The 26,827-nt window shown below is 40.3% G+C and overlaps 1 protein-coding gene across 5 annotated transcripts in view; it reads right to left on the bottom strand.

Moving 5' to 3' along the window:
- Positions 1-26,827, bottom strand: part of ptprub (protein tyrosine phosphatase receptor type Ub) — a 165,972-nt gene that overhangs the window by 57,670 nt on the left and 81,475 nt on the right. For 2 of the 5 annotated variants that reach the window (XM_046044278.1, XM_046044279.1), the window contains exons 3-6: positions 18,553-18,824; positions 6,662-6,743; positions 3,406-3,521; positions 363-537 (exon numbers count right to left, since the gene is read on the bottom strand). In XM_046044278.1, coding sequence (XP_045900234.1) covers positions 363-537; positions 3,406-3,521; positions 6,662-6,743; positions 18,553-18,824 — 645 coding nt within the window. Of the gene's footprint in view, positions 1-362; positions 538-3,405; positions 3,522-6,661; positions 6,744-8,381; positions 8,410-11,892; positions 11,915-16,418; positions 16,484-18,552; positions 18,825-26,827 lie in introns of those variants that run through there. The other 3 variants (XM_046044282.1, XM_046044281.1, XM_046044283.1) reach the window with 3 other exon arrangements.

Here is a 26,827-nt window from a genome sequence, read left to right as displayed (position 1 = left end):
CTCTTTGACAACTCCAGCTCGGAAAACAACACATGTCAGCGAGATTGTATTTGCCATCCAAAGAGCCTCCATGTGTGTCCAGCACCATACAATTTGTGATAAAAGGGTTATGGAGATCAAATTGAAATAGGGGTTTATGATTTCCACCATCATGCACAAATGATGTCCTATGGGTAATCTGAAATGTGTTCACACTAGTTGCTGTCATTACTTGTTATGATCACTTTCATTTTCAATTCTCATTTGCAGTAGTCAACTTTGAGTAAGAAGAGCAGAACATCATGTTACCATAAAAATCAGGAGGATGGGTGGGATGAAAAAAACAGAGAACTATAAGTGACAACAAAAAAGTGAGCGTTTACCTTTGACAACAAGTTCCGCAAAGTTTGAGACCCCAGAGCCCCTGGGGGACTGAGTGACACAGCGGTAAAGGTCTTGATCCATTCGCTGGACGCTGTCTAGCTGGAAGGATACCACAAAGCGCCGGTGACTCAAGTGCTTGACCGAAGCTGTTGTTAAAATGTCCCCATTGTGTCTCTGCAAAGCAAGAAAGGAAAGGGTCAGAGAAAACAGGACAGGTCATCATCTGTCTCTCTCTCACACACACATAATTAGTTACACACACCACAAACACAGGCTACTTATACACACACAGTTATAGAAAAAGAATGGTCAGGGTCGAAGCAGCAGAGGCCAAGATATCATGACTGTTACTATAATCCATAGTATGAGTCAAGCTCCCAAACCCTGGATCCTACTCTTCACATAATGTAACTACATACAGTCCCTTTATTAGACCCACCGTGCCTGGAAAATGCCTTTGTAACACAAACCTTCGCAGCCTCAGAAGACATTTTACAACTGTTGGAACTTGTTACAGTAAATAGGTTTGTTATATTATCTATTTAGTTAATTGAACTACTTATTTAAAGTAGTAATTCTGTATGTTGTATATATTGATGTAGTTAATATATACATCAATATATACAACATACACACAAAAAAAACACTCATTATCTAGCGCTACGAGTTATTGCCCAGTGAACTCCCGGAACACTACTATTATAATTTATCGAAACACACTTAAATTATTGCCATCTAGGTCAGTTGTTATTAGAGCTGTGTGACTAAAGAGGAGTATTGTCCAATTGTGTGCAATTTAATTAAAACGGCAGGACCATCTCTCTGATTTAATCACGCAATATGACATTCAGACATGCTTTAATAAAAACAAATGAAATCTTGTTAAAATAATAGTGATTATGGGGGTAATACATGTCATGAGTCTCGTCCCTTAATGGAGCCCATCTACAACCTTAGTTGTCCTCAGTGTGCGATGTTATTGAACCAAAACATTTAACTGCTCAGCAGTTAAGAATTGGGAGGCAGATGGACTTTAATGCATTAAGATTTAATCTGTTTAGTAAATAGGCTGATGGATGAATAGCAGCAGTAGACTGTGTTTTGGTGTAGAACTAAAAGAAGAAGAAACAGTAGAAATTGTGTTTTGAGTTGGGGTAGAAAGTGAGAAACAAAGAGAAAAAGTGATAGAGAAAAGGAGAAAACAACAGAGAGAGTGTGCGATTCAAATGAATGTAGTATGATGCACCTTGCTGTTGCACTATGAGAGGCATTTCTCACATTGTTCCACACCATTAAAACTACTAGCATCCATCAAGTCCACGTAGCCTCAACAAAACAAATTGAATCTGACATTTTTTTTCTCATGTTTTCAGGCCATTCTCTTTGTGTGAAATGGTGGACATGAATCTTGATACCCATCCTTTTGATCTGCCAGTTTTAAAAGAATCCAAACCATTTGAGCTTCCTGGATTAACAAGGAGAACTTTTGTTGTGCTAGGCCATCTCGGCTTCTGTTGTGCTCCTTCAGAAAACCAAAGACCACACAAACCTCAGGCCGAGCCTTCGCAAACAAACCCATAAACACACACCCGCTGATTAGGGTTAAGCAGGCAGCAAATCTTGTGACCGCAAGGAAAGGAGAAAAAAAATGACCTAGTCTGTGGATGACAGAAAGAAGGCAAGGGATATCAGGATAAATCAAATAAGCATGAGATCGCTTCATGTTACGTAAACAATCTGGCTGTAGCTAATTGGCGAGGAAACGACAAAACGATCTGTTAATGTGGCAGGCGTGTGCAGCCAAGACTGCTGCAGCTGGTACGGCAGACACAATGAACACAAAAGGGCACAACAAACAGAAAACAACAGAGTTTACATGCAGAAAACAGCTCAGACAGACATGAAGCAGACAGAGCAAACAGTAGGAAAGTGAATAGGACAGTAAAAGGTAGAGGAGAGGCAGGGAAAGAGCATTCATGTGACCTGCACATCCCGTTACAGCAGGAGCCTGTTTGGTTATGCCAGCTAATTACCCAAAGCATTTGTCTTCATCCTTGTGTTGTGACCAAATGGGTAAATTGATAAAGTGTTCAGAGAGGTGGGAATGAGGATGCTTCAGTTACATAAATCACACATCTTTCAGTTTGAAATAATACACTAGGGTTGCCTGAGGTCAACCGTGATTAACACTTGCTGTAGTGGGTGATAAGATGTTGGAAAAGCAGTGAATGTGTGACTGCGCAGTAATTGCAGTAGAAATGAAAAACATGAAGCCCTGTAACAGCACAATGATGTTTGGTCCTTTAATCAAGGCTACATAAAGAGGAGGACTTTAAGACCGCAGAGTTATTCCCATTACCGCATGCCCCGTCTGACCTTCAAAGAGCCAGCTATTCTAGATGAAAAGACAGATATCTAAAGCACAGCACATGATCTGAATAAAAACAGGAGATGGCAAGGTAAGCAGAGAACATGCAATGTAACTTTTCAAAGGCAGTGACGCGACAGGGCCTTCATGGCCTTCACAGCATTAGACCTACTAACTTCAATCTGCATTTGAGCACAAACACGTCTGGGACACATAATTATTCAAAAATTTGTTGCAGTGATTATTTAGGATGACGTCCTGACACACGGCTTAATGTATGGAGAGATGCCAGAGTGAGGGTGGCCGCATCATGGGATGGTGCCCCGAGCAGTTAAGGGTTTGCTGCCTTGCTCAAGGGCAGGAGGATAATACTCTGTTCTGTGGACATGCAAAATAATAACAGAGAGACACAAAGTGATGCTAAATAACAACAACAGAGATACAAAACGACCACAAAGATTCTGTGCCCAGTTTCCCATTGTGTCATAATTTGTCCATTACTTGCAGTACCTCTGAAATGTAAAGGATTCAGTCAGTCAAGTGTGAAAAGTACTGAAACCAGTTTTCTTTTATACTGGTAACGGTTTTGAAGGCAAAAATACAAGAAACTCACACACATCTAAGTCAGACATACAGGTCCCTTTAGCTATAAACACCACCGTTAAACCACTGACCTCCAGCAGGAACTTCTCAGCCTCTGATGCTCTTCCAGCAGCAACACACTGGAAAGTAGCATTTTGTCCAGCATTGACCTCCTCATCTCCTAGCCTGGAGAAGTGCGGCGCCTTATCTAAAGAGACAGACAGAGAGAGAAACACAGTGAGATCAAAAGACTCCATTACCTTTCAGCCAATCACAATGTCTGCTACACAAGACACAATTTATCAAGGCCTTTTTTTTTTCTTTTTTTTTTTTGACATAAACAGGAATCTCAGGCATCTCTGTTTGAGCAAACAACTAGCTTTGTCCAGTGTTGGTTCATAATTAATTCAATATCACAAACATTCACCTAAAACATGAAACAGTAACAGATTTTCTCAGTGGAAAGTTTGAAGCAGCACTAAACTTCAGTGCTGACTGTCTAAACCCATTTTTTATTCAATTATCTGTGCTTCTTTTGTGCTTCAATAGTATTAATGCTCATCACTTCATATTAAAATTTCTTCTTTTTTCAACTTATTGTGTATTTAATATTTTTGATTGCAAAAATGAACTTACAAATGCAGCTGCAGGAAATAAAATTGGGGAAAGCTTTTGATTCTTTTAGTCTTGCATTGACAGTAGAGAAAAGAAGTTGTTCCACATCAGAACGTTGTGTGGACATGTACAGTATTTCCATGACATTAAAATAAAGCTAACACACAACATCACATTAGGGTTAATCTATAAATGAGCAGAGTGTGGGAATGAATCTGCGGAATAAAAAAACAGAGGAAGCATCAGACCTCCACATTTTGACTAATAATGACCCTGTACGTGCGGACCTGCAAATGAGTCTGTGTGTGATTACACCCAACTCTGTGATTAACAATAGAGCAGTAAGAACCAGACCCCTGCTGAGCCAAATCACTGGGAGCACGGTTTGCCATCTCTGAGAAATGTGGTAATACATGTCGACATGTCACTCTGGATGACTGACAGGAAGAGATGGAAGAGCAACAGTGAAGCTGAAGCATCAGGGAGAAGCAAATGTTTGGGTCTCACACATCTCCTGCTTAGTTTTGCACAACAGTGTCGCTACCTAACAGAGGTGGGAGATTTGTTGATCTTGTTTGTGTACAGTAAGTAGTAAAAGGAGAGTGCTCACATCTGTACCCCACAGGTGGCCATGTTTCCTTTGAGGGACTCTCCCTCCTGTGGTTAATTCATAATTCATGCCTGACAGCCAAATATAAATAAACCGAAATGAGTGTGAACGGGGGAAAAAAACAGGCCTCGGTTTTATACAGCTAAACGGGTCAGATCTTATCCTCAGGACTCTTTAACGTGATAAATATTTCACAGGAGTGCAAAACTGGTTTCAGAGCAAAGGCTAAGACTCAAGAGGATAAAACAGAAATGTCAACCATTCTTTATACAGAATTCACAAAAAGGAACTTGTTGAGCTTTTATTTTATTTTATTTTATTTTATTTTTTTACAATACGACTCTTCCCTTTGGTTTTTCACTCATTCTTTCCTCATACTGTTCGCTGCCAAGTAATGCGGGCTGGCCATGTGCCACATCATAAGGCATGCTCAGGTCTTGATGAGAGTCTTAATTATTTAATGGCCACAGTGGGAGTATTCGGAAGATGCCATCTGCTGTCTTGGGGAGAAATGGGGCGGCTGACTGGGTGGTATGCATACAATTGGGGTACAAACCAATCTCACAGCCAGTTCGTTTAATAAAATCAATGGCAGTATCCTCAGCAACATGACATGCCTGATAGGTCCATCCCCAAACACTATTATGATAATAATAGAGGATATAATTATTAAGAGGGAGCTGACACTGAATCTCTGTGAGAGAAAAATATCCTTCAAGCTTGTGTCATTCATATGTCAATTGAGCTGTGTGGACGATGGGTGTTAAATGTATTATGAGCAGTGTTAGGAGTAACAAAGTAACTTTCTCAAAGTAATAACCATTAATGAAATTTAAATTTTCTTATTACCCCTCACTTTTGTCTTGACAAACCACAGCCTATTCACCCGGATTTTATGATCTAACAACGACAAACATAGCGGCTGCGCAATGAACGATGTGAATCAATCAATCAGCATGAGACCAAGCACAAAAAATGACTGACAGTTCTGGCAATGTGATCTTGCTGTCCTGGAAATGTGGACATCAGTTTTCTATCCTCAATATCAAGGACAAAAATATAGCAGTGAGCTGTTGTCTGTGTGCAGGCGTGAGAATTTTATCCACATCAAAGACATGAAGCATCTAGCACGACAACACGCTTCTACAAAGCTTATCGCAATAGATCCTGGGGCTAGCTCCTCTGACCAAGGAGGAGCCACTCCATCCAAACAGGCTTGATTTTAAACCCAAGAACTTGTCTGCACTGTCTGTTCTGACTAAACTTGATAGTGGTCACTGTTTCACAGCAACACTCATAACACATCTAAGTGTATTTATAAGATAATTAAAGCAGATATTAAAGTTACTTTCAAAACTTAGTTACTTTCATGTGCAGCAACAGGTTAAGCAATTCAATTACTTTTCAGAAAAGTAACTTTAAAAACTAATCGCACATTTTTAGTAACTCGTACTATACTAGTTATGAGTCATTGTGTTCAGCAGTGGGCTGTACAGTGAGTGTACAAGTGATATTGAGAGTCTTTGTCCAGGTATTAAGTTCAGGGGGGTTAGAGAACATGTTTTACACAACATCCTCAGGGGCTGACAACACACTGAACTGCTACCCTCACTTTACCACCACTGACACAAAAAGCCTGCTGCAGGGAGCCATTGGTTATACAAAACCCACTCTGAACAGCAGACATTTTCATTAAGCTTTGAAATATAGCGGTCGATGGGAAAAACCCCTCTATGCAAAGTGACTTATAACAAAGAGCTACACCACACTTAATGTCAGGCCAGAGAAGATGAAAGTGTAGAACTCTTCAGAGAGAGAATTCAAGACTTCACTGATTAACAAACACATTTGGCTGTCAAACAATGCCAGAGGCAGAACAGCAGGTGTGTTTTCAGGTGGAGGGGAGTGCTGGCATTTGAGTGTTTTAATAGGACTGCTGTTGTCGCCGGATGACTCAGGCCAACTTGCAGTACTATTATAAAAGGTCGGTCAGCCATTACTCTTCTCCTCACCCTATTTATGTTTCATGCTGCTTTGAAATACATTTCCCCCCCAAACCACTAAACCTTTTTTCCCTCCAGCACCTTCTGTAATTGCAATTCATTGACAGAAGTGGCACTTACAGCAGGGATAGTTGAGCACCATGATGTCATCTATGGCAATGTAGCCTCGCCGCTCCCTGGAAACTGTTGCTTCAATCAGTACCTGCAAAAGTGAAGTGAATGTGAATACATGATAAACAGATTTAATTCATAACCAGAACAGCTGCAGCATACACTTGTGACTAACCTAATGGCCTCAAAGCTCAAGTGTAAGAGCAATTTTCAAAGAACACTGAGGGCTGTGTGAATTCTATTGCTCTTGTCCCCTTTCAGTGACAGAGGCATTAATTACAAACAAGCCCATCACCACATCGTTGCACATCTGCTGACCCAAAACAGAAAGCTAGACAATGAGAGAAATAAGACAAAGATGCAAGCATAAAAATAAAGAGATAGATACATTTTGCCTCAGTCCGCAGGGCCAGGAGAAATAATAGCTTTATCAGGAAGCACACAATGTAGCGCCTGAGTCATGAGCCCCATTCTGCATTCAGGGCGCAGGCTGCTGTGAAGCTATAACAGCAGATAATACAGCTTGCACAGGGCCACGAGACTCAAGGGAGGACAAAGCTCCATACCGTCCTATAGAACAATAACCTGGATGAGCAGTGGGCTCTCTTGAAACCTAATCAATATCAAATCACCATCCTTAGTAATGGTGAGAGTTATGAGACACAGGGGTGATGTTTGTTTTTTGTAGCACCAAGGACAGTCTTCCATCCACATGTTTGATCGAAGGCCAGCTTTGAATTATTGTTTCTCATAATCCTCTGACCAAATGATTTCAACATGGTTCCTATCATTGGGTCTTGATTTTTACTGAGGCCGCCACACACACACACACACACACACACAGACACACACACACACACACACACACAAACACACAGACAAACTATCTTATATCCTCCAAGCTACTTTAAGTGTGTGTGTGTGTGTGTGTGTGTGTGTGTGTGTGTGTTTATATGCTGCTGTAGCGGGAATAGGTTATGCAAGATTGGAGCTCATTCTTCTCAAAATTAGATAACTGACTAGGGCTTCACCACTGATTATTTGTGTTGTATAATTATTACACTAAGGCTTGGTTGCAGTGCCAATACAAAAACTAGAGTTTTTTCCATTAATAAGAAAGTTCATTTGGCAGTAGCTCGACAAAAGCTCCACTTATTAGCTTGTCCAAAGATTTCAATTGCATCGCTTGGTCTCCCTCAGCAAATGACACTTTTTTATTATCTTTCATGATGATGATGGTGATGGTGATGATGTGGTTGAAAGCTCTGGGAAAAGATATTAAGGGGACCTTTTTTTAAGTGGATTTTTTCGAGATACCTTTTGGGATTTTTTAACCACATCTCACTTATTCCTCAGCAGTTGCAGTTTTTTAAATCATGTTTCAAACTCAATCCACTGAGGAAAGCGTTGAGATTTGAAGATTTGTTTTGTTTTGTTTTTTGTCAAGATTCTTTCTTCAATACCTCACTTTGAAGAATATTAAAAGGATTGTCTACTTTGAGACTTCTCCAATTCATCAGTCATGAAACTAAATTATATCAAGACAAGTTATAATACATTCTAACCAATGGCACAGAAAGCCATTGGTTACCTGTGGGTCTGAATTCTGAAGCCATGTGGAAGTAACTTAAACCTGCATTTTATCTAACGGCCAGCAGGGGGCGACTACTGGTTGCATGAAGAAGTCCGGTTTCATTAGAAATAATGGTAAAATTACCCTACTTCTCACCTGATTTATTTTCAGAAAACACTTTCCTAATGAGTTTGTGATCTCATCTCAAGTCTTCTTCAAAAAAGCATGATGTTCATTTAGTAAATTATGGTCCAGTTTAGAGCAGCGTATGCTTTAGGGGCGGAACTACCCTGTGATTGACAAGTTGCTACCATGGCGACCTGTCAATCAGGCTAGAGTGATTCATATCCACTGCACTGTGTAAATTTAACCAGCGCTGCTGAACTAGCTTATTAAGAGTCGGCTGTTCATTTTCCCGGTAAGTTTGTTTTGTTTTAAGCCTGTTTTTAGCTAACCAAATTAGCATCCAGGTTAAAATCACAGTTAACGTGAATTACAGCAACAGCTAGCTAACCAAGCTTGCTAGTGCCACCATCTCATCCAGTGTCACTGGTTGCAAAAAATCAACATAGCGGTGGCCCATCGGCCAAACTCAAGGCTTCAAAACGACGTCCACAAACCAAACACAATGACTACATCCACTTCTTTTATACAGTCTATGGTTGTACAGCAAAAGTCTGACACAAAGGTATCAAATTAATTGTTTGATGCACGACACTTGATTTTGTGTGCGATACGAAAATATTACTTCAGGAAACCTCACTTTGAGGAGTTTTCTTTATACAAAAATAAGCCTAATTTCTCAAATGCATCCATGTTGAACTTTGTCTTAACACAAAGCAGCTATACAAGAACTTTGCCCACATAAATAAATTTACAATTAGCAACATTATTATTTAACTCATGAAATATCTCATAACTATCTGACCAGACTGTGGGCGGGGATAGACTCTCAGTACAGTGGGGCAGGCTGCACGCTCCGCTGCTGAAACACTTCGGTTTCCAGTGGAAGTCGAGGACTGAACTAAACCGCAGCACACTCTCCGCCTGTGTGAGTGCGGGTCCGTCCCTCAGAATTCCCATGATGCATGGAGGTGAAGAAAGTTTTGTTGAAATTTGCTAATAAGTCTCCTATTTGTTTGAAATACAGAAGTTACTTTGTGATTTATGTTTATTACAACGTGTCTCTTTAGAATATAAGGGTTTTTGTTGGTAATTGTCATTCTTGTGGTGGTTTACTATTGAAACCAGAAGTGTAGTGCCTGTTTCATTTGATAAGAACAGTTGCATTAAGTTTTTAAAACAGTGATCGTTACCTGTAATTTTCCTGTGTGGACTGCAAGTAAATGATAAAACATCTGCCCTAGGTCGGCAGCCCCCATGCACCCACGCTACCTCTGCTTATGGACCAGACATTCAATTCCACTTACTGATATCAAGCTGTTTTGTAAATACATTAGAAGTTCGATACCAAGACCAATAGGATACCCACATTAACTTCACCACCACCTTACACACCTAATTTAACAGTCACAACTACATTCACCCCCAGTACCTCTAGCCCGAATTCTAGCCTCCAACAGTCAGCAGAATGAGATGGTCCACCTCTGATTACAGTAACAACTGGTGTGACAACAACCCTGGCCATACACGACCCCTAAAGGCACCTACACCGACACATCATGATGGGATGCGAGAAGATAAGGGTCAGCTACAAAACTCCTGACAGAATGAGACGCAGATTGGCCAGGTGTGCAGAGAGAACAGAGGGCCCGCTAGAAGCAGACAAAAGGGGAGGTAGAGTGGAGTGGAGTGAAGAGGTGAGAGGGAAAGCGGCAGGGAAGGCCCTGGCTGATGGGTCTCAGTATTGGAGAGTGACCCTGCTCTGTCTATAGCTGGCTACTCTCCTCGGGCTCAAGGAGGAACATGGAGGCTAATCTCCTTCTGCCACAGTCAATTTCCCTCTTGTTCCAAGACACTGCTGGAAACAGAGCTGGAAGATTCCACTTCTTTAAAAATGGATTTTAACATTTCCTGTCTTGTTCCCCCTATATCAGGTGGTCTATTTTCTCTTTAAAGCCTGTCCAGGATCCACTTCTCTCAATTCACGCTTTCTGTCTTTCATTGTCTTTCTTTCGTATCCATCTTTTCCACTTGCCCCCTTCCTTCCTTCCTTCCTACATGCAACACATACAATATTTACAGCAACGACTAAAGCATGGCATCCTCTAATGTGTTAACCTGAATTAGCTGTGTAAGCACATACTAAGGCTAATACCAAAATTAGCCAGAAACACTGGCTTAATGGTATACAAGAAGGAGAAAAAATGTCTTGAAAGTCTAATTGAAGGTGTTATTACTCTCTGCTGAGCTAAAGCACTCAATACGAGATTGATTACGGGTTAATCCTCAGTCTTTAGGATAGCCATTAGGATAGGAGGTTATTAAGAGGCAGACACTCAGAGCATTTGTTTCAATAAACAACCTCCCCAGATTTTTATTGAAAGCCACTTTCCCAATGAAACTTCACATGCTTTATTCTAATGAACGGCTACTTTACTTCCAAAGGATAAAAATGCAGATATCATCTTCTGAAGAAAAAAGTAAAAGTGTTACACACAGTGATTTATGAACATATTACATTACCCTGTAACATTGGCTGTTAGAAACAATTGTAGTGTATAAAAATCAAGATACATTTTATCTGGCCCTATAAACCAGCCTACCTTTCTCAAAACCAGGAGACACCATATGACACAGAGGTCTTTCACTCACCATTAGACACAGCCATAGATAAATAACTCCTTACATATTTGCAGACAGACAGCGATGTGCTGATGTAAATCTGTTCAGGTGGAAAATGTCAAAGGATAACAGCCTGTGTCTGTGTAAGTGTTAGGAATCTCAATTCGATCTCAGTATTTCACAAAATCCTTTTCTATAGCCATAGGCTCAGCTGGCAGGACACTAGCAGGAGGCAGCGGGGGAAAAAAGTGATATTATCAGACATGAGGATTCTCATTTATAAGTCTTTCATGTGCCTCCCACTTTCTAAATTGTTCCTTTTAAAGTAATGAGTGTAATAAGTAAACAAAATTGCATCATGGGAAAAGTTATGAAGCGGGCTAGTCTGGTTTCATTGGTAGAAGCTAAACAGGCTAAATGTGTACATAACGAGACAAGCAAATCTGTACATTTACAATGTTTCTTTTTCGGCAAGGAATTAAAGTTTGTCTTCAAAATGGGAAATATGCTTATATGCTTATTTGCATTCTTGCTGAAACTGAGATAAGAAGATCGATTCCTAATTTAGATCATGGTTCAGAGCTGGTGAGCCTAGCCTAGCCTAGCTTAGCATAAAAACAAGAAGCAGTTGTCATGGCTGTTCCCAAAGGTAAAAGAAAATCTGTGTAAAAGCACCTTATCAATAAACACATTATATCTTGTGACAATACAACCTTAATGTGACAACAAGACAGCATCAAAATGTCACTACACCCGGCCAAGAAACAGTCCAGCACAAAACCCCCTGTAAAACTTTTTACACTTAAGATTAACACTAGAACCGCCAACGGGTCAAATTTACCAGTGGCTGTTTTTTGATAAGATAAAGCCAGATTTAAAAAATGGGCATTTATACCTATAAGCGCCAGCGGGTAAAATTTACCTCTATAGAGAATACAGTCATTTTAGCGCAGTTCATGTTGCGCATTTAGATAAACATTCTATGTTGCTATTGGCAACACCTTTTCCACTACAGGCATTACACTTGCTCAGCGCAGTGAGTGAAGGAGAGACTGACGGTGGGGGTTGAGCGATGTGTCCTAGGTTGATTCTGCATCTGACGGGTCATTATCTGACAGCGATCCACTTGTATGAAGTAAACATGCATAAAAGCCGCTGCTTATAGCTTTTGTGTAGGCTACATGATCATCAAAACTAATGCTGCAGTAGCCTAGTTTTTCGCTGTGATAGAGGTGTGTTCTGCGGTCCCTTCAAGAGAGCGTGCGGCTCCCTCGTGTGCTTTGTGACCGGCTAACTTTTCCAATGCTATGTGTTTTTTTGTAAAAGTGATAATTATACATTTTTCTGTTGGGTAAAAATCTACTATGAATTTTGGAATTGATAATAATCGTTTTTTTCAAATAAATAGCCTACTTTTATTTCGACTTTCAAACTTTTGTAGCTATGTGTTATTCTCTGGATGCCCTCTGAAGTCTGAACAAACAAGCAAAACAGAAGCTGTGTTAAGAATATAACTAGGCTATAACATCTATAACAGCAGCGAGTGGATGATCTTCAAAAGAGCCGCAGGTGTAAACATGCCCTTCACAGACGCGCAGCGCAAGCGATTGACCTGCACGGTGAAGACAATGAATAGATTAGAATAAACATTCAGTAAATGCCTGAAATATGGGGATGGTGTTTATAGGAAATGCACAGCAAAGGTGCTGAATGTTTCCCAAAGTGTATTGGAGCAACATGTAGCAGAAATAATCACAAAATCATTGTATTTTTATAATGGGTAAATTTTACCCACTATGGCGGTTATAGGTATATAACGAACCCTGGTGGTTCTAGTGTTAAACAGACAAGCTATGAGTTCATACTTGAGTGTATCAAAAACAATTTAGGCTTTTACGATGCCTCATGTGCTGGACTATTTTTTGGCAGACCATAATGACTTTCTGTCTTGTTTGGCAGTGGTGTTTGTATGAATTAAACAAATAAAAGCCAGATATGGACAGTGAGCGCAGAATATTACACAGGTCTCTGTACAGGCCTGATGGTGCCAAACCTGGCAACCTTCCTGTGACGACATAACGTGGGTGGCTGTGACTCAGGATGTACAGCGGGTTGGCCATTAATCGGAAGGTTGGCGGTTCAATCCCTGGCTCCCCCTGGTTGCATGTCGAAGTGTCCTGGGGCAAGATACTGAACCCTTGCCCTTGGTGGCTGTTCCGCCACTGTATGAATGTGTGTGAATGTTAGTTTCTCTTTAAGCACTTAAGCTCAGTCTATGACTGGTGAATGCAGATGTAGTGTAACTGCCGTCACTACATGCAGCTGTTGTTTGCTAAGATATAGCAAAACTGTCCAATTTGGCTAACTTTTGGCTAAATATTCATATTAGCTACTTATTAACTAATGCATGTTTGAGCGGAACAAGACCGCTTAATATTTTACATTGGACTGGTACATTTCATGAGCAGTATGGATAGGAGCAATGAAAGAAATAACTCCCTCAATGTACATTTGACATGGCAAGTGAGTATTGTATTAAGAATCAGGGTATAAAGGGGATAAATTACATACTCAGTATTAACATGTGAAAAAGTAATTCAAGACAAAAAAAAGCAAGTCTCAATAAGATACTGACATTTTGAAGGAGTCAAAGTAGAGAGACGGTGGGAGATGGTAAAGAGGGGAAAGGGGATCTGTCTCTGGCTCTAGTTGGCAGTCTTGGAGGGATGGATAACATCTTTAATATTTGATAACAAGGTTCTCCAGGTATTGCAAACACTTCTACCAATAAGAGGCAGAGAGAAATATGGCAATGTACACCAGACTCACACAACATCTCCAATCGAGACATCTCAAGGTGATCTTACTCTTTCAGATTTCCACCCCAAAATCCATTGAACTCCAAATCCCAATTTCACAACTGTGATCGGAGAAGGTGATGTGTGTGTAATATTTGTCATTGCCTGAAAAGGCAACCTGATTCAAGAACATAACTGAAAACATGTAAATTTTCAAGGTATTTTTCATATCACCAGGCAGGCGAACAAATGGGATTGGAGTGATTTTGGTTTTCAGCACATTAATTCTCAGGTTTGGTTAATATCTGAAAATTGCTTTGACTGTTTTTAATTACATTCCACAATGACATTTTTCAAGACATAAACAATGACTATGTGTGCTGTAAACAAGGTATTTCATTACACCGTAAATCGTGAACTGAGCAGCCTTGAGATTAATCTCACATCTGCATCTGTGCAGGGCAAAAGGCTACACTGACATTTTGTATCCCTATGCTCTAGCCCAGGAACTTGGAGCTATAATATGACCTGAAATCTAATAAGGCGGAAAAACCTGCGGATTTGAACCTTCTGCAAAATGATGTGTATTCTCCTGGGATTTATTTTACTCAGAGACAATGATAAGAAGAGCCTACTCTCCACCTCTGCTTCAAAAGAGTGCTTTGCTAGTTTAATGAAAGGGTTAATCTGATTGCCTATCACTTAAAATCCAAAGTGATTGTATTAGACTCGCTATGGAGCTGATATAAGCCAAACCCTTTAGTATTTAAAGACACACAAAAGTCTTGGGTGAATTTCAAGAGAACTGTGTTGAAGAAAACCGGGCTATAACAGACTTCCATTGTTCTCCGTTTTTGTGTTTTGCTTTCATTGTACTGTTGCTGGCTAACAATAGAGGATAGCTAGCATTAAGACGCTATTAAAGAAAACATTCAGCCGTAAACCTCCCCACTTGCCCTTTCCTGTATGGTCTGTGCAACACAGAGCACTGACGTGTTGCAAGGCCTTGAGCAAGACCCTGTGTCATTCTGCAGTGATGAAGTTTTTGACTGCTGAGGGATTAGCAATGTAAGCCGTGGTATATGTGACTTTGAGGGGGCAGTTTGTGTTGCTCTCTTTGTACTGAGAAGTAGCACAAGCTCAGCTGAGTTAAAGTAAAATGTGAAATGAGAAAGAAAGCAAAGACGGAAAGCATTCCTTACATGCCACATTTAGATACATTTTCTGTGCCTGGTGACCGAATCTCCAATATTATCAAATTTAATCCAATTAATTGGAACACAGTGTTTCTCCCCATATGACATAAAAGCTAGGCCATTAGCAGTTTAAGCTGTTCTATTAAAAGGCTGTACTGTCAATACTAATTTAAGTGTTAGGCCTATCTCTTTCTCTTGTACTGTTTGTCCTGTCTCCAGAGTCATCTACTCCTCCTCATAAGCCTATTATAAACCTCCTTCGCCTAACTGGATCTTCTCATTGGAAGCCACAACACAATTCTGACTCACCTATGAGCCATCACTGTTTACTGGGATATTTAAAGGGCCGTAAGACAAGAAAGTAGACAACTCCACTGGGGAAGAGTAAGGGAGGGTGAGGAAAGCAGAACCTCTGCGCACATAGGCAAATTCAACAGTACTTGACTGAAAAACAGAAGGCAGAATAAAACATGTTATTACTGTATTCATGACCTATCTGTCCTGATGTGATGATAGAGAAGAATAGTGGTTAGACAGTCTGTTTTATAACGGAGATATCACAGCTCAGCTCTCGCTGCATCCATCAGCAGTGAAGCACTCCTCAGCAAGACACTCAACCATTTTCAGCTCACTCAATGTTAAACAGCCAGCACAAGAGCAACAGCTATTTAATAAATTTAATAAGGGTACTGTAAAAGTAATGATTCACACTGAACATGCCATGAATTATTTGTTTAAAAACTGAGCTGATGAACAGTTTCACTGGCAGGAGCCAGCCTGTTCGTGAGGGGCAAAGCTCAAGAGAAGGTGTGACTGGCAGTAACACTGATTAGTAGCTAGTCTACTCGTATAGTGATTTGTAGTTACTAAGACAACAGCCAGAAATAGAGTATATAAAGACCCCAAGTCTGTAGTCTCTGCTCCACTAGCGTCTGTAACTTGAGTTTTCTCCATAGATTGTTTATGTCAAAGATATGTCTAAAAAGCAGACAATTCCTTTGGCTTTGTCTATGTTCTAATTTTAAATATATATCGACAACTGTAAAAATAAAAATAAAAATTTAATTTAAAGACAGAAGGAGGATTATTTGTTGCATTTAAAGGAAACCTAACAGTTTGGTTAATACATGTATTCACTTTCTTGCCAAGACTTATCGATATCACTCTAATGTCTGTACCATAGACTGTATATAAGAAATGGAGGTAGTCATGCTGACGTCACCCGTTGGTTTGTGGACTGCTGTTTTGAATCTTCGAGTTTGGCCGATAGGTCGCCGCCATGTCGAGTTTTTGCAACCAGGAAGTGCCGGAAGTGACGATACGGCAGAGCTAACGGCCGTGTGCGGAGCTAGCTAGCTTGCTTAGCTAAGTGCAACTGTAACTCATGTTAACTGTCATTTTAACAGGGCTGATAACTTTGTCAGCTTAACAGTCTTAAAACTAAATGTACTCACCAGAGAAAGTGAAAGTGAAGCTTTTTCAGCGGCGCTGGTTAAATTTACACAGTGCCGAGGGTACGAGTCGGCTCTAGCCTGACTGACAGGTCGCCATGGTAACGACTTGGCAATCATAGATAATCCCACCCTGAAACATACTCTGCTTTGTGGTCTATTTTAAAATAAATGGGATCATAATTTACTAAATGAACATCATTTTGTTTTGAGAGAAGACTTTTTACTGGGGTAATTATTCAGCTGAGAAGTAGGGTCATTTTACCATTATTTCTAATGGAGCTGGATTTCTTTTTGCAACTAGAAGAGTCGCCCCCTGCTAGATTTTCAATAGAATGCAGGTTTCAGGGACTTCCGCATCAGCTTCATATTGTAGACCGAAAGCTTCCCGCTTGGTCTGTACGCTTCATACAGCCAGGAGGCGATTAGCTTAGCTTAGCATTAAGACTGAATACAGGGGAAGCTAACCTGGCTCTGTCAAATGGTAACAAAATCTGCATAGCAGCTCCAAAGCTCACTAATTAGTTTAAGTTTGTTTAAGCCATACAAAATGGCTGCCTGACAACCTCACACCAACAACCAGTAGATACCTATTCAGCTTAAATAAATAATATTTCTCTGTATTGAGACTAAACCTTGCAACACTTTGTGCTCTTACACTACTTGTTCACGTGCACAGACCACAGCAACAAAACTTTCGCTAAGATGTTTGTGTGTGGGTATTCCCGTTTGTTTCTGTTAACATAAGATAGATTGCCTTATTTTCAGATCATGTGATGTTGGTAGAACAGAGTCACCTTACATCTAGCCCCCTGTTTGTACAAAGGACTATTATTTACATAGTGAAGGTCAGATCTTGTGGGGCCGAACAGAATTTAATTAAGTGGGGGGGATTGACAGTTCTTGATAAAATGCACACTACTCAACTTAATTGCTTTTTGACAGCTCTGCAGAGTTTGCAGAAAAAAGAAAATGGATTAATAGATGGATCCCTCGTGCTCACCTGAGTGTGCCATCTACAGACCACAGCACATCAGGCACCCACAGTAGATGCCAGTCAGTATCCATCTACTGTAAGTAGGCAATGACATGCCATGCATATTTTTGGAGCTGGCTGAACACACAGTACATAGGCCTCATTGGGTGGAATCTCTACCAGGCATGCCCACAAGAGATCTGATTAGGGCCCTGGAGCACTAACATTGGCTACATTCACAAGGGAATCAATGCTAATTAAATTGCAAATATAAGTAATTAACACCAGATTCATCTCGAGGCTAAAATGAGTGGTGATCACCAGAGCCTTACTGTGTAACATGTTTTTAGCTTTTAGATGTCTGTCGATGGGTCTGCAGACTTCGACGTGACGTAGGGCTGGGCGTTACAGACCAAAAAGTCATGTCTCGGTACTGAATTATATATATGGGTATTTTCTGCTAAGTTAGGGAGTTCCTACAAATAGTAAAAATAGTTTTTACAATTTTTTTAATTATACTTCATTCTCCACCTTATTTAAGTGTCACTCACTTATTGAATGTACCTCCTTCAGTTCTCTTCACACTAACCTAACGTACCTCTGCTCTGCTCTCTCCCTGTATTGATTTATACTCCTGCGTAGGGTCTACGTGCGTAGCTACGCCATCTAAGCACGTAGCCATGCATTTATACTTGTGCACATTACACCCCCAAACGCTAGTCATCAGTAGCGCTACAGCGTCCACTGTGTTGACTTTTGCTGGCCGGTTTAGTGCTCCGCTAACGTGAATGGGGGTAAAATTATAAACGTGTGGCTGTTATAGCCTTTTCAAATGTTATCGACCGAATGGATTAATGGAACGAAGGACTTTGCAAAACATATTAATTAACTCAACATCAAACTATATCGGTATCAACGGTATTGTCTAATTTTATATTATACCACATTATACCGATATACCGCCCAGCCCTAACGTGGCGATGAAACCTCTTTTGACTGTTCAACTCCTCAGTGTCAGAGGAGCATTTGGTTTTATTAAAGCATCATGAAATCAAAGTCATGACAATACAAGCCTGATCAAGGACACTGAGTTAAAAAGACACATTAGTCATATCATCACATGCAAGCATACGGAATGTCTTAGAGCCAAAGGTTTTTTACCTGGTATTCATTAGGCCAGAAGGTGCTGACAGCCAGCTCAACCTGGTGCCACTGCTTAGCGTGAGACCCCGACGTGTTCCATACTGGACTGCCAAGTGGACCGCCGTTGACTCGCACATATGCCCGTAGGGCTCCTGGACTGTGGCCATCACGGCTGTACAGGAAATAGCTGAACTGGACACAGTGCGTGTCATTTTCACTCAGTGTCTGCAGCAGCAGCTGAGCACGATGACCCACAGCATGCTGGGAGGAGTTCACCAACATATAGGATCCTGGAAGAAGCAGAAGAAATGCATCATCAGTTATTTATAGTGTTCCAACTTAATGGCTAGCCACAACAGTTTATCACCTCTGCAGTCTGTTCACGTTTTCATACATGTTGCCATGTTCTGTATGCTATTTTAAGTTTCAGAGAACAACTCATGTTATGTATGTCAAATATTAAACCTTTTAAATGTCAGGATGATTGGTTTTGAAGCCAATCTATGCATATTTTAATTGGTAGATATCAGCTATTTTCAGCCTAACATTATAATCTTTGGTTCATTTTAAATCACTAGATTAGATTGCTTACAGTCTTTTAGCACACTTTTTTGAACTGTTATTAGATTTATAGATAACTGGCAGAGGTTTGTGTATGAGCCACTGAGGGTTTTGAGTTATGATATGAACCAAGGCAAACATGTCACAAAGGAACAAATCTGCTTTTAACTACTTGAAGCAAGGTGAACCCACAAGAAGAAAATTAAAGTATTCTCCCGCATTTCATTGCTATGTGTGTAGGCAGTTGATAACCAGAAAAGGAATGTGTCCTGTTGAATAGAAAGACACATCTGTGCTGGCTAAGGCACTAGTTCTTGTGAATACTGTGAATACTGGAGAGAGACACAGAGAAGAAAAGGCCGACAGACTGAGCAAGAGAAAGAACCAATGGCAGTTTTCCCTCTGCAAGATGACGCCGAGGTAGGAAACGAGATTCACAAAACCCCCTAAAGCCTCCTCTAATCAGGATAACATAACCCCATTGCCCTTTGCCTAGCATCTGTCCCGCCTTGAGTCTGTGCCCGCTAACGTGATTAGCACAACAATGTTGGGAGACCTTCCTGTGTACTCACATAATCAAGCCTGTTGTCTTTGTACTCCAAGGTCTTTCTGTTCTCAGTCAGAAATGAGCCTGAGAGACCAGACAGTCACAGCCTTGGCGCCAGGTGTCCTGAAGACATTTATTCTCCACTCAGATGTAATAGCATGTGAATGCTGAATTGCCAGACAGAGAGAGAACTCTTTACATCCCACACAGTCTGCACCTCTAAATTGGGATGCATCCCAACAAAAGAACACACACAATGCTCCTCAGTGTTTTCGCACCTTCCAAACAACTCACAATACAAACATAAGTACTGTGAGTTATGAGTACAGAACTTTTATTTGTAAGTAACTTTCATCTTTCTCTCCATTGACTAAGTGCAAAACAAGACACCTGACGGAGTTATCTGCTTCTTCACCAGCACCACCCAGCTACTTTGAAAACATTAATTACCTACCTAAGTGCAAATAAGACCAAACGGCTAAATTCACAGGCTGTTTTACATAATGAGATCGAGATTCACAACCCTTAACCCCAAGCTATAAAAAAAGTTAAAGTGAAGACCACAGAGAAGTAGGTTCGGTCATTATCTGGAGGCTAGAGGGCAGCCTTTACTGCAAAGCCCCATTGCCCTACAGCTTACCGTCAACAGCTGCCGATTTGTGTCTTGTCCTGGGCTGGGGATCTAGGCATGCTCATTTCGCTTTGCTTAATTAGATCTTTCAGAATCCATCTCCTCTCCTGCACCCTCCAGGGCCACAAGGGACTCATAAAATAGTAGCAAAGGGCTGAAGTGCTGCAGTCGTTACTGTCCTCACTGCTGGTTATATCCTGGATGGGTGCCCCTTGTTTTATATATAGACATTATTAACACCTTTCTGTTGACATTGCAAGTTACTATAATGTCACGTGGGGACATATGTAGCAGTCATTCTGCTGCCCTCTAAACTCTTCTGAGATTCAAATCGAAGATAGGTGAAGTCATATATTTAATAAGGTATTATATGTGAGTGCATATGATGTATGAAAATGAAAATGTCCATGAATTAAACATTAAATTGAGGTCCTGGACACATTCGGTGCAGTAATCTTGATGTACTGTGAGATAATCTATGGCAGCCCATTACATTCAATATGGATATTATGCATACTTTTAGTTCATATAATTTGGCAAATTTGGATTTTGTCCAACCAACAGTCCAAAACCCATAGACACTGAATTTTTTGTCATTACAATGATATAAAACAGATAGTGGCATATCCTCGCACTTGAGAGACTGGAAACAGCATATGTTTAAAAATAGTGATTGATAAATGACAATGATCTAAATGACTGGCTATTCATTTTCAACAAATTTAGTGTGTACATCTGCCTAGTTAATATTAACTTAAGGGCTACTCATTTTGGCTTTACCTTGAGATGGGGACATTGACTAACATCTTCAGGAGAAGCTAGGGAGATGAACTAAAGAAGAGGTCAGAGTGTTCTCAGTCATCCAGGTATCCAAGGAAGGTTACAATCAGGGGCAACGGGACTAGGTTGAAGATACTCGTTAGATTGACGTTTTCAAGTATCTTTAACCTAGTTCAGTTGCCCTTGATTTGAACCTTCCTTGGAAGAGGCCAGCGTGGCTATCGCTGCCTTGCCCATGCTAAGTAATGAAGCCGTTCCGCCACTCATAAAAATCCTCAGATTTATCTGAAAAGTACTCCCCAACTGGAAGTTGTCAGCCTTTATTATCATCAACTCTGTGATTGTATACTTTGACTGTAACCTGCAGTTTGTCATCAGCACTTAAGCCTTCATAAGTTTGTCTAGAAGGAGAGTTCTGAGTTCTGTTTATTTGTTCTTCTACCTGAAGTCATTTCACTGTCAGTTCGGACTTTCAATACTTTCAGTTACCTTCTTACATTTACATTCATTTGAAAACTGCATGTATCGATGGAATAACATCACACTGTATTGCACTTTTCAATAGGCTACATGCAACTGATGTTCCTTTGTAGATTTATGTTACTGCTGTGCTGAATATTCCCATTTCTTATCAGTGTAGTAGTTTTTACATTCAGTTGCTAGCTTTATATGAAGAGGTACTACAAAAATTTTAATAATACTCTAATATTCACTGTAAACTTTCCAAGACAAAAAACATTTTTGGAACAAAATGTTGCCACCCAACTGGTTTCCTGCATATTTAAAAACATATTTCATAACACCTAAACTGTTCTCATCAATACTACAAAAAAAAAATCTTTTTTGCTGCAGGTTCTGGACACTTTTAATGGTAATTTTAATTCCACCTTTGATGTGGATGACCAGGCAATTTAGTTGCCAGTCTGGAAAATTCACAGAGAGGGTTTTTTTTCCCATTATAAGGGCCATTATATTTTTTGTCTATAGCTTGACCTATTTAGCTTTTCTGGACGACATTCAAAACCTTAGATGTGTCTTCTTGTACCACAGCATGGCCATTTAAGTGACTTAAGTAGTATAGGTTCCTCCAAATCAGAATAGATTTTAATGCTCACATTAACTGAGCACCGACGCCCCCGCTACTGCGGGCAGCATGTGATTTTCGCGCAAAATGCAAATGAGAAATTCATCTCTGAAACTAGTATTGCATCAGCCTATCCATGCTACACACCTCTGTCAGCCTAGGATGCTCAGCCAAAAGTTCAAACCAACCATTTTATCTACACCAAACACCCATCAAACACCGAGCATCTAAATAAGCCTATATCACGACATAAATCGCTCTGTGAGCACTGTACATCGCAAGCAGCCAGTTATCTCTAATCACAACATATCCTCATGTCCAACCTCTCAAACCAAAGCTAATCTCCACCTGAGATCAGCTGTTTAGCTCACATCACAAAATTACAGACTAATTAGCTGGATAAAAGTAACAACAAACAAGCCAATATACATATACAATTTCAACCGTTTCCCATCCAAAAATCAACAGATTTTTTACTACAAATATCTTGGCTTCCATCTTGATTATTGCACAATACCTGGGAGCTATGTGCCTGCATTCTCTCGCCTTTTTCTGCAGAGACACAGAAGTGCCGCTTTGGAACATGCAGGCTTTTTCGTGGTCTGGTGGCTGACTCGTAGTAGCTACATAGACATCAGGGTCTGCTCAATCCGGATTCATTGATGCCCCCATCACTGTGGGATGTTCCGTTCTAAAGCTATAAATAGCTGTAGTGCTTTTGGTCATAGGATTGTTGATCAATATTCACTGTTTTTATCAATATTTCAATGTTTTGGAAGCTTTATGTTATTTGGAACGTGGCTGTGTGGACAGAAATAGTGTTTTAAAGAGAACTCCCAATAAAAGTCAACATTTAAACAGTAAATATTGCCAAAATATGGACATTTGCCTGGTATATTTTTAAAATATTGTATGATAACTGTTGTATTTTAGTTTATTTTCATCAAATTTAGTTACAATTGTATTCCAGTTGTATTATAATCTATCTGATGATGGCTTTGATGGTTTATTGCATCAAAAATATATCTTTTTTAACAGGCAAGGATGTAAAATATCATATTTTTCTTTATTGCATCTCCATTTAGTCTGTAATGGTAAAATAAATATGTTAATTTACAATGGATTTATATTCCTTAGCTTCTGACCTTTCAAAGGAGACCAGAATTATGCATCTAGGCCAAATGGTTGAGGAGTTCCTGTTTCATTTTAGGTGTGTTATTTTGGGAGTTCTTCCTGGAAAAAGGTGGCAGTGACCAACAGCCTAAATTAAATAGCTTTTAATGCTCACAGATGTACACAAAATAATCCTGTTGTGCAGTGCAACTTATTTAGGCTTCAGCCCACAGTAAATCGCCCACCTCTAGCTTATTCAACATGTGGAAGACCAGAAAACATTACCCCATCTCTTCCTTCTTTAAGTATAAGAATTGATTTTAAGATTGGAATGATAGCCTTAAACGCTCTACATGCTCAGACTCCCAGGTACATTACAGATATGTCAATCCCTCAAGAGTCTCGGGGCAGCCTAAGATCCTCAGCAGGTGTCTCCTGGTTGTTGCAACAAATTGCCTGATCACAAGACAAGAGTGGCCTTTTCAAACCGGGCCCCTCTGGTTTTAAACTACATACATGGGCATCTCTGGTTACAAATCAGTATCATCTTTTAAATCACTGTTTAAACTCACGTTTATCTGATCATTCTCTTGGTTGTATCAGGTCACCTTTGAAATGCACAGATCACATCTATAACTGTGTACTGAGCTTTAATTTTGTTTGTCTTCCTTTGTTTTCTTAGTATATTTTCATTGTTTTACTCTGGTTCCTCTTCTGTTTTCATGTTTACATTTTTACTGTAGTGTTTAGAGCCCCCCCCCCCCCCCCACCACACACACACACACACACACACACACACGAGTACCTCTCTTGAAGTATACTCCAAAGCACTGTGAAATCTGATTAAGTTCCATCCATCCGTTGATGCCCCTCCCAAGGGCAAAAGAACATCCATAACAAGATTAGGACCGATCCAGCACATCATAATTCATACAGAGCACTGCTGGACAACAACCTGGTCACAGGCTGTAGGTGACACTATCTGTGGCAAGCCACAACAGACAAAGAACGTAAAAGAGGGCAATAAACAGAGAGTGTGTCAGGGTGTTGTGGTGGTTGAGCAGGTGGGACCCAAATGCAGGACGCAGAGCAGAGGAGGTACAGTTCAAAAAAGGTTTAATTCCAACAGAAATCCAAATCCAGGGAAACACAATTAATAAGGCAGGCAGGCAGGCAGGCAGGCAGGCAGGCAGGCAGGACAACACACAGCAACATGGGACAGAGCATCTACACACTACAATGACCGGACAAAGACTGAGGGAAACAAGCAAGGATTTATACACACACAGGGTTAACGAGCTGGGAGGAGACACACAGGTCAGGGACATGAGGCTGACGAGACACAGGCAGGCAGAGAGATAACTGGGGGTACAGACGGAACACTTAACAGGCAGACATGGGGCAAAATAACAACCAACAGAAGAACACAGACCAGGAGTAAACACTTAAGACATGAACTAATGTACAGGACGAAGAACTAAGACACAAGACTACACAGGGAAACACAGAACCAAAACGGACTTAAACAGGAAACATGAACACAAAAACCACACTCCTAACAGAGTGGGGTTTAGGTTGTGCAGCATTGATATATTAGGTGAGGTCACAAACAGGGAGTCAAGGAAACACACAAAAGGAAAGTGCAAATAAGATGCAGAGCTGTTAACATGGGAGAGGGTAAAAATAAAACAGAGGAATTTACATGAAAGCAGAAGGCTAAAGCACAATATTTATATATTAATAATGTTTATTTTCCTCCAATATACAATGTACTTTCTCTGTATGTCTCTGTCATTCAGCAACGCATTGTTCCTCTAACATCCAAGGTCAGAGTCCAAGCAATCTCACACACAAGAAACTAGAGGGACCAGAGGTCTGAATATAATGGGATCAATGGCTGTGTTAAGATTTAAGAAGTGTCCTTGATGCTGCTTGCTGTATCATTACTGTTAAACCCTGGCCAGCTCTCAGCACATCAGCCTCAATGCTCGTCTTTTCACCAGGTGCCTTCATTCTGCCCTGTACTCTGTTCTGAGAAGGTCATGTGGGATTTCAGACTCAATCTCTGAGGGTCCAATGTCCCCCAACTGTCTGTTTATTTGCTGCTGTCCGCAATAACCTTCAGCACAAATAAATAAGTAAAGAAATAAATAAAGTGCCAAACTGTGGAAAGAAGCTGCAGCTCTGGCCATTGGCCTGAAAGGCACATTAGTGTTGTCATTTCCCTGATGTTCGGTCTCACGCTGAGAAAACAGGCTCACAAATGTGAAACTGACTCATCATGTACTGAAATTGTTCACAGAGCAATAAGAGCTTTCAGTAGAACACACTACAATCACAGACATAAACGGCTTACCACTAACACCAGACACTAATGTGTTTATTAGCCATCACTGTGCAAAGTAAATGACAAAAAGATACTCTTAGATTCTTTTGTTTTTTGCCTTCCTGACCTTACGGATAATTCGAGGCAAGCCTGAAGTAAAAAACACAGATGGAGGCTTTGATAAAAGGAAACCCGTTGAGAGGATGGACAAGTTCCCTGCTTTCTGGAATATCTCATACGGGGGGGACAAACCAATAATAAGACATCACACAGACTTAATCGACTTATCACAATGACATGCAATGACAGCGTTCCTACTAGTAGGCTGAGGCTGAACTTATACTCAAAAAGAAAAGCAGCACCACTGTTTCTCTAAACATGAAGCACTAACTTTGCCAAGGTATCATCAGTGTTTCCCCTTGAATTAGTCGTGTCAGCATCCCTGTTCATATGTTTAAGATAATACCCTTTTCATTTCAGAGGATGTTTTCTTCTTTTACTCCAACAATCCCAAAGTGCCAGAATCTAATTCATATTTCGCTCAGTTGTGTTAAAGGAATTAGATTACATTTTAACATCCTTACTATTTTGCAGCTGACTGTTAAGCCCTGGCACCCTACTTTCGCGACATCTACAAGCTTCTCATTTTAACGCAGTTTACAGAGATAACAGTGGCAGATTAAAAACTTGAAATGATTAGTAATTTATTAAACAATGGGTCCTGGTGCTGGGACTGTCAATTTCACCAGCTGAAATTACAAATGTCGCTGGCAGATTTTATTAGCTGTAGCTAGCTAGTAAATTAAGCTAATGTTAGCTCCAGGAGTGTTTTTAGTTTTGGAGTGTTTAAAAACTTCACAAACAATTCAAATGAAGAGTATTACTCTTATAACAGCCCATGGCACACCGCTTCAACATGTGGAGAAATCTAAAATTTGACAGACCTGCTGCGCCTAGTTACAGTTGCTAACCTGTGATTTGACAATCAGCACTCAAATGAGAGGTTTAGTTCTGTGATGTTACAAAAGCAGCACGCATTCATTGAATTCATACCAAGGGCTTATGCAACCAAATTAAAATGTTGACATTTACCGTAACACATCACGTCTGCTCACAGGCACACACACAAACCATAATGTTAGACAAATGAAAACACCAGTGTTGGCTGCATAGGATCCTTCTCCATTGCAGCTGGATCAATAGAGCAGCATACCAGTTTTGCATCAGGGCATGAAGGACTGACAGGTTTTC

This window comes from Micropterus dolomieu, linkage group LG03 (assembly GCF_021292245.1).
Source record: "Micropterus dolomieu isolate WLL.071019.BEF.003 ecotype Adirondacks linkage group LG03, ASM2129224v1, whole genome shotgun sequence".
NCBI lineage: Eukaryota > Metazoa > Chordata > Actinopteri > Centrarchiformes > Centrarchidae > Micropterus > Micropterus dolomieu.
This window is presented reverse-complemented; position numbering and strand designations above follow the sequence as displayed.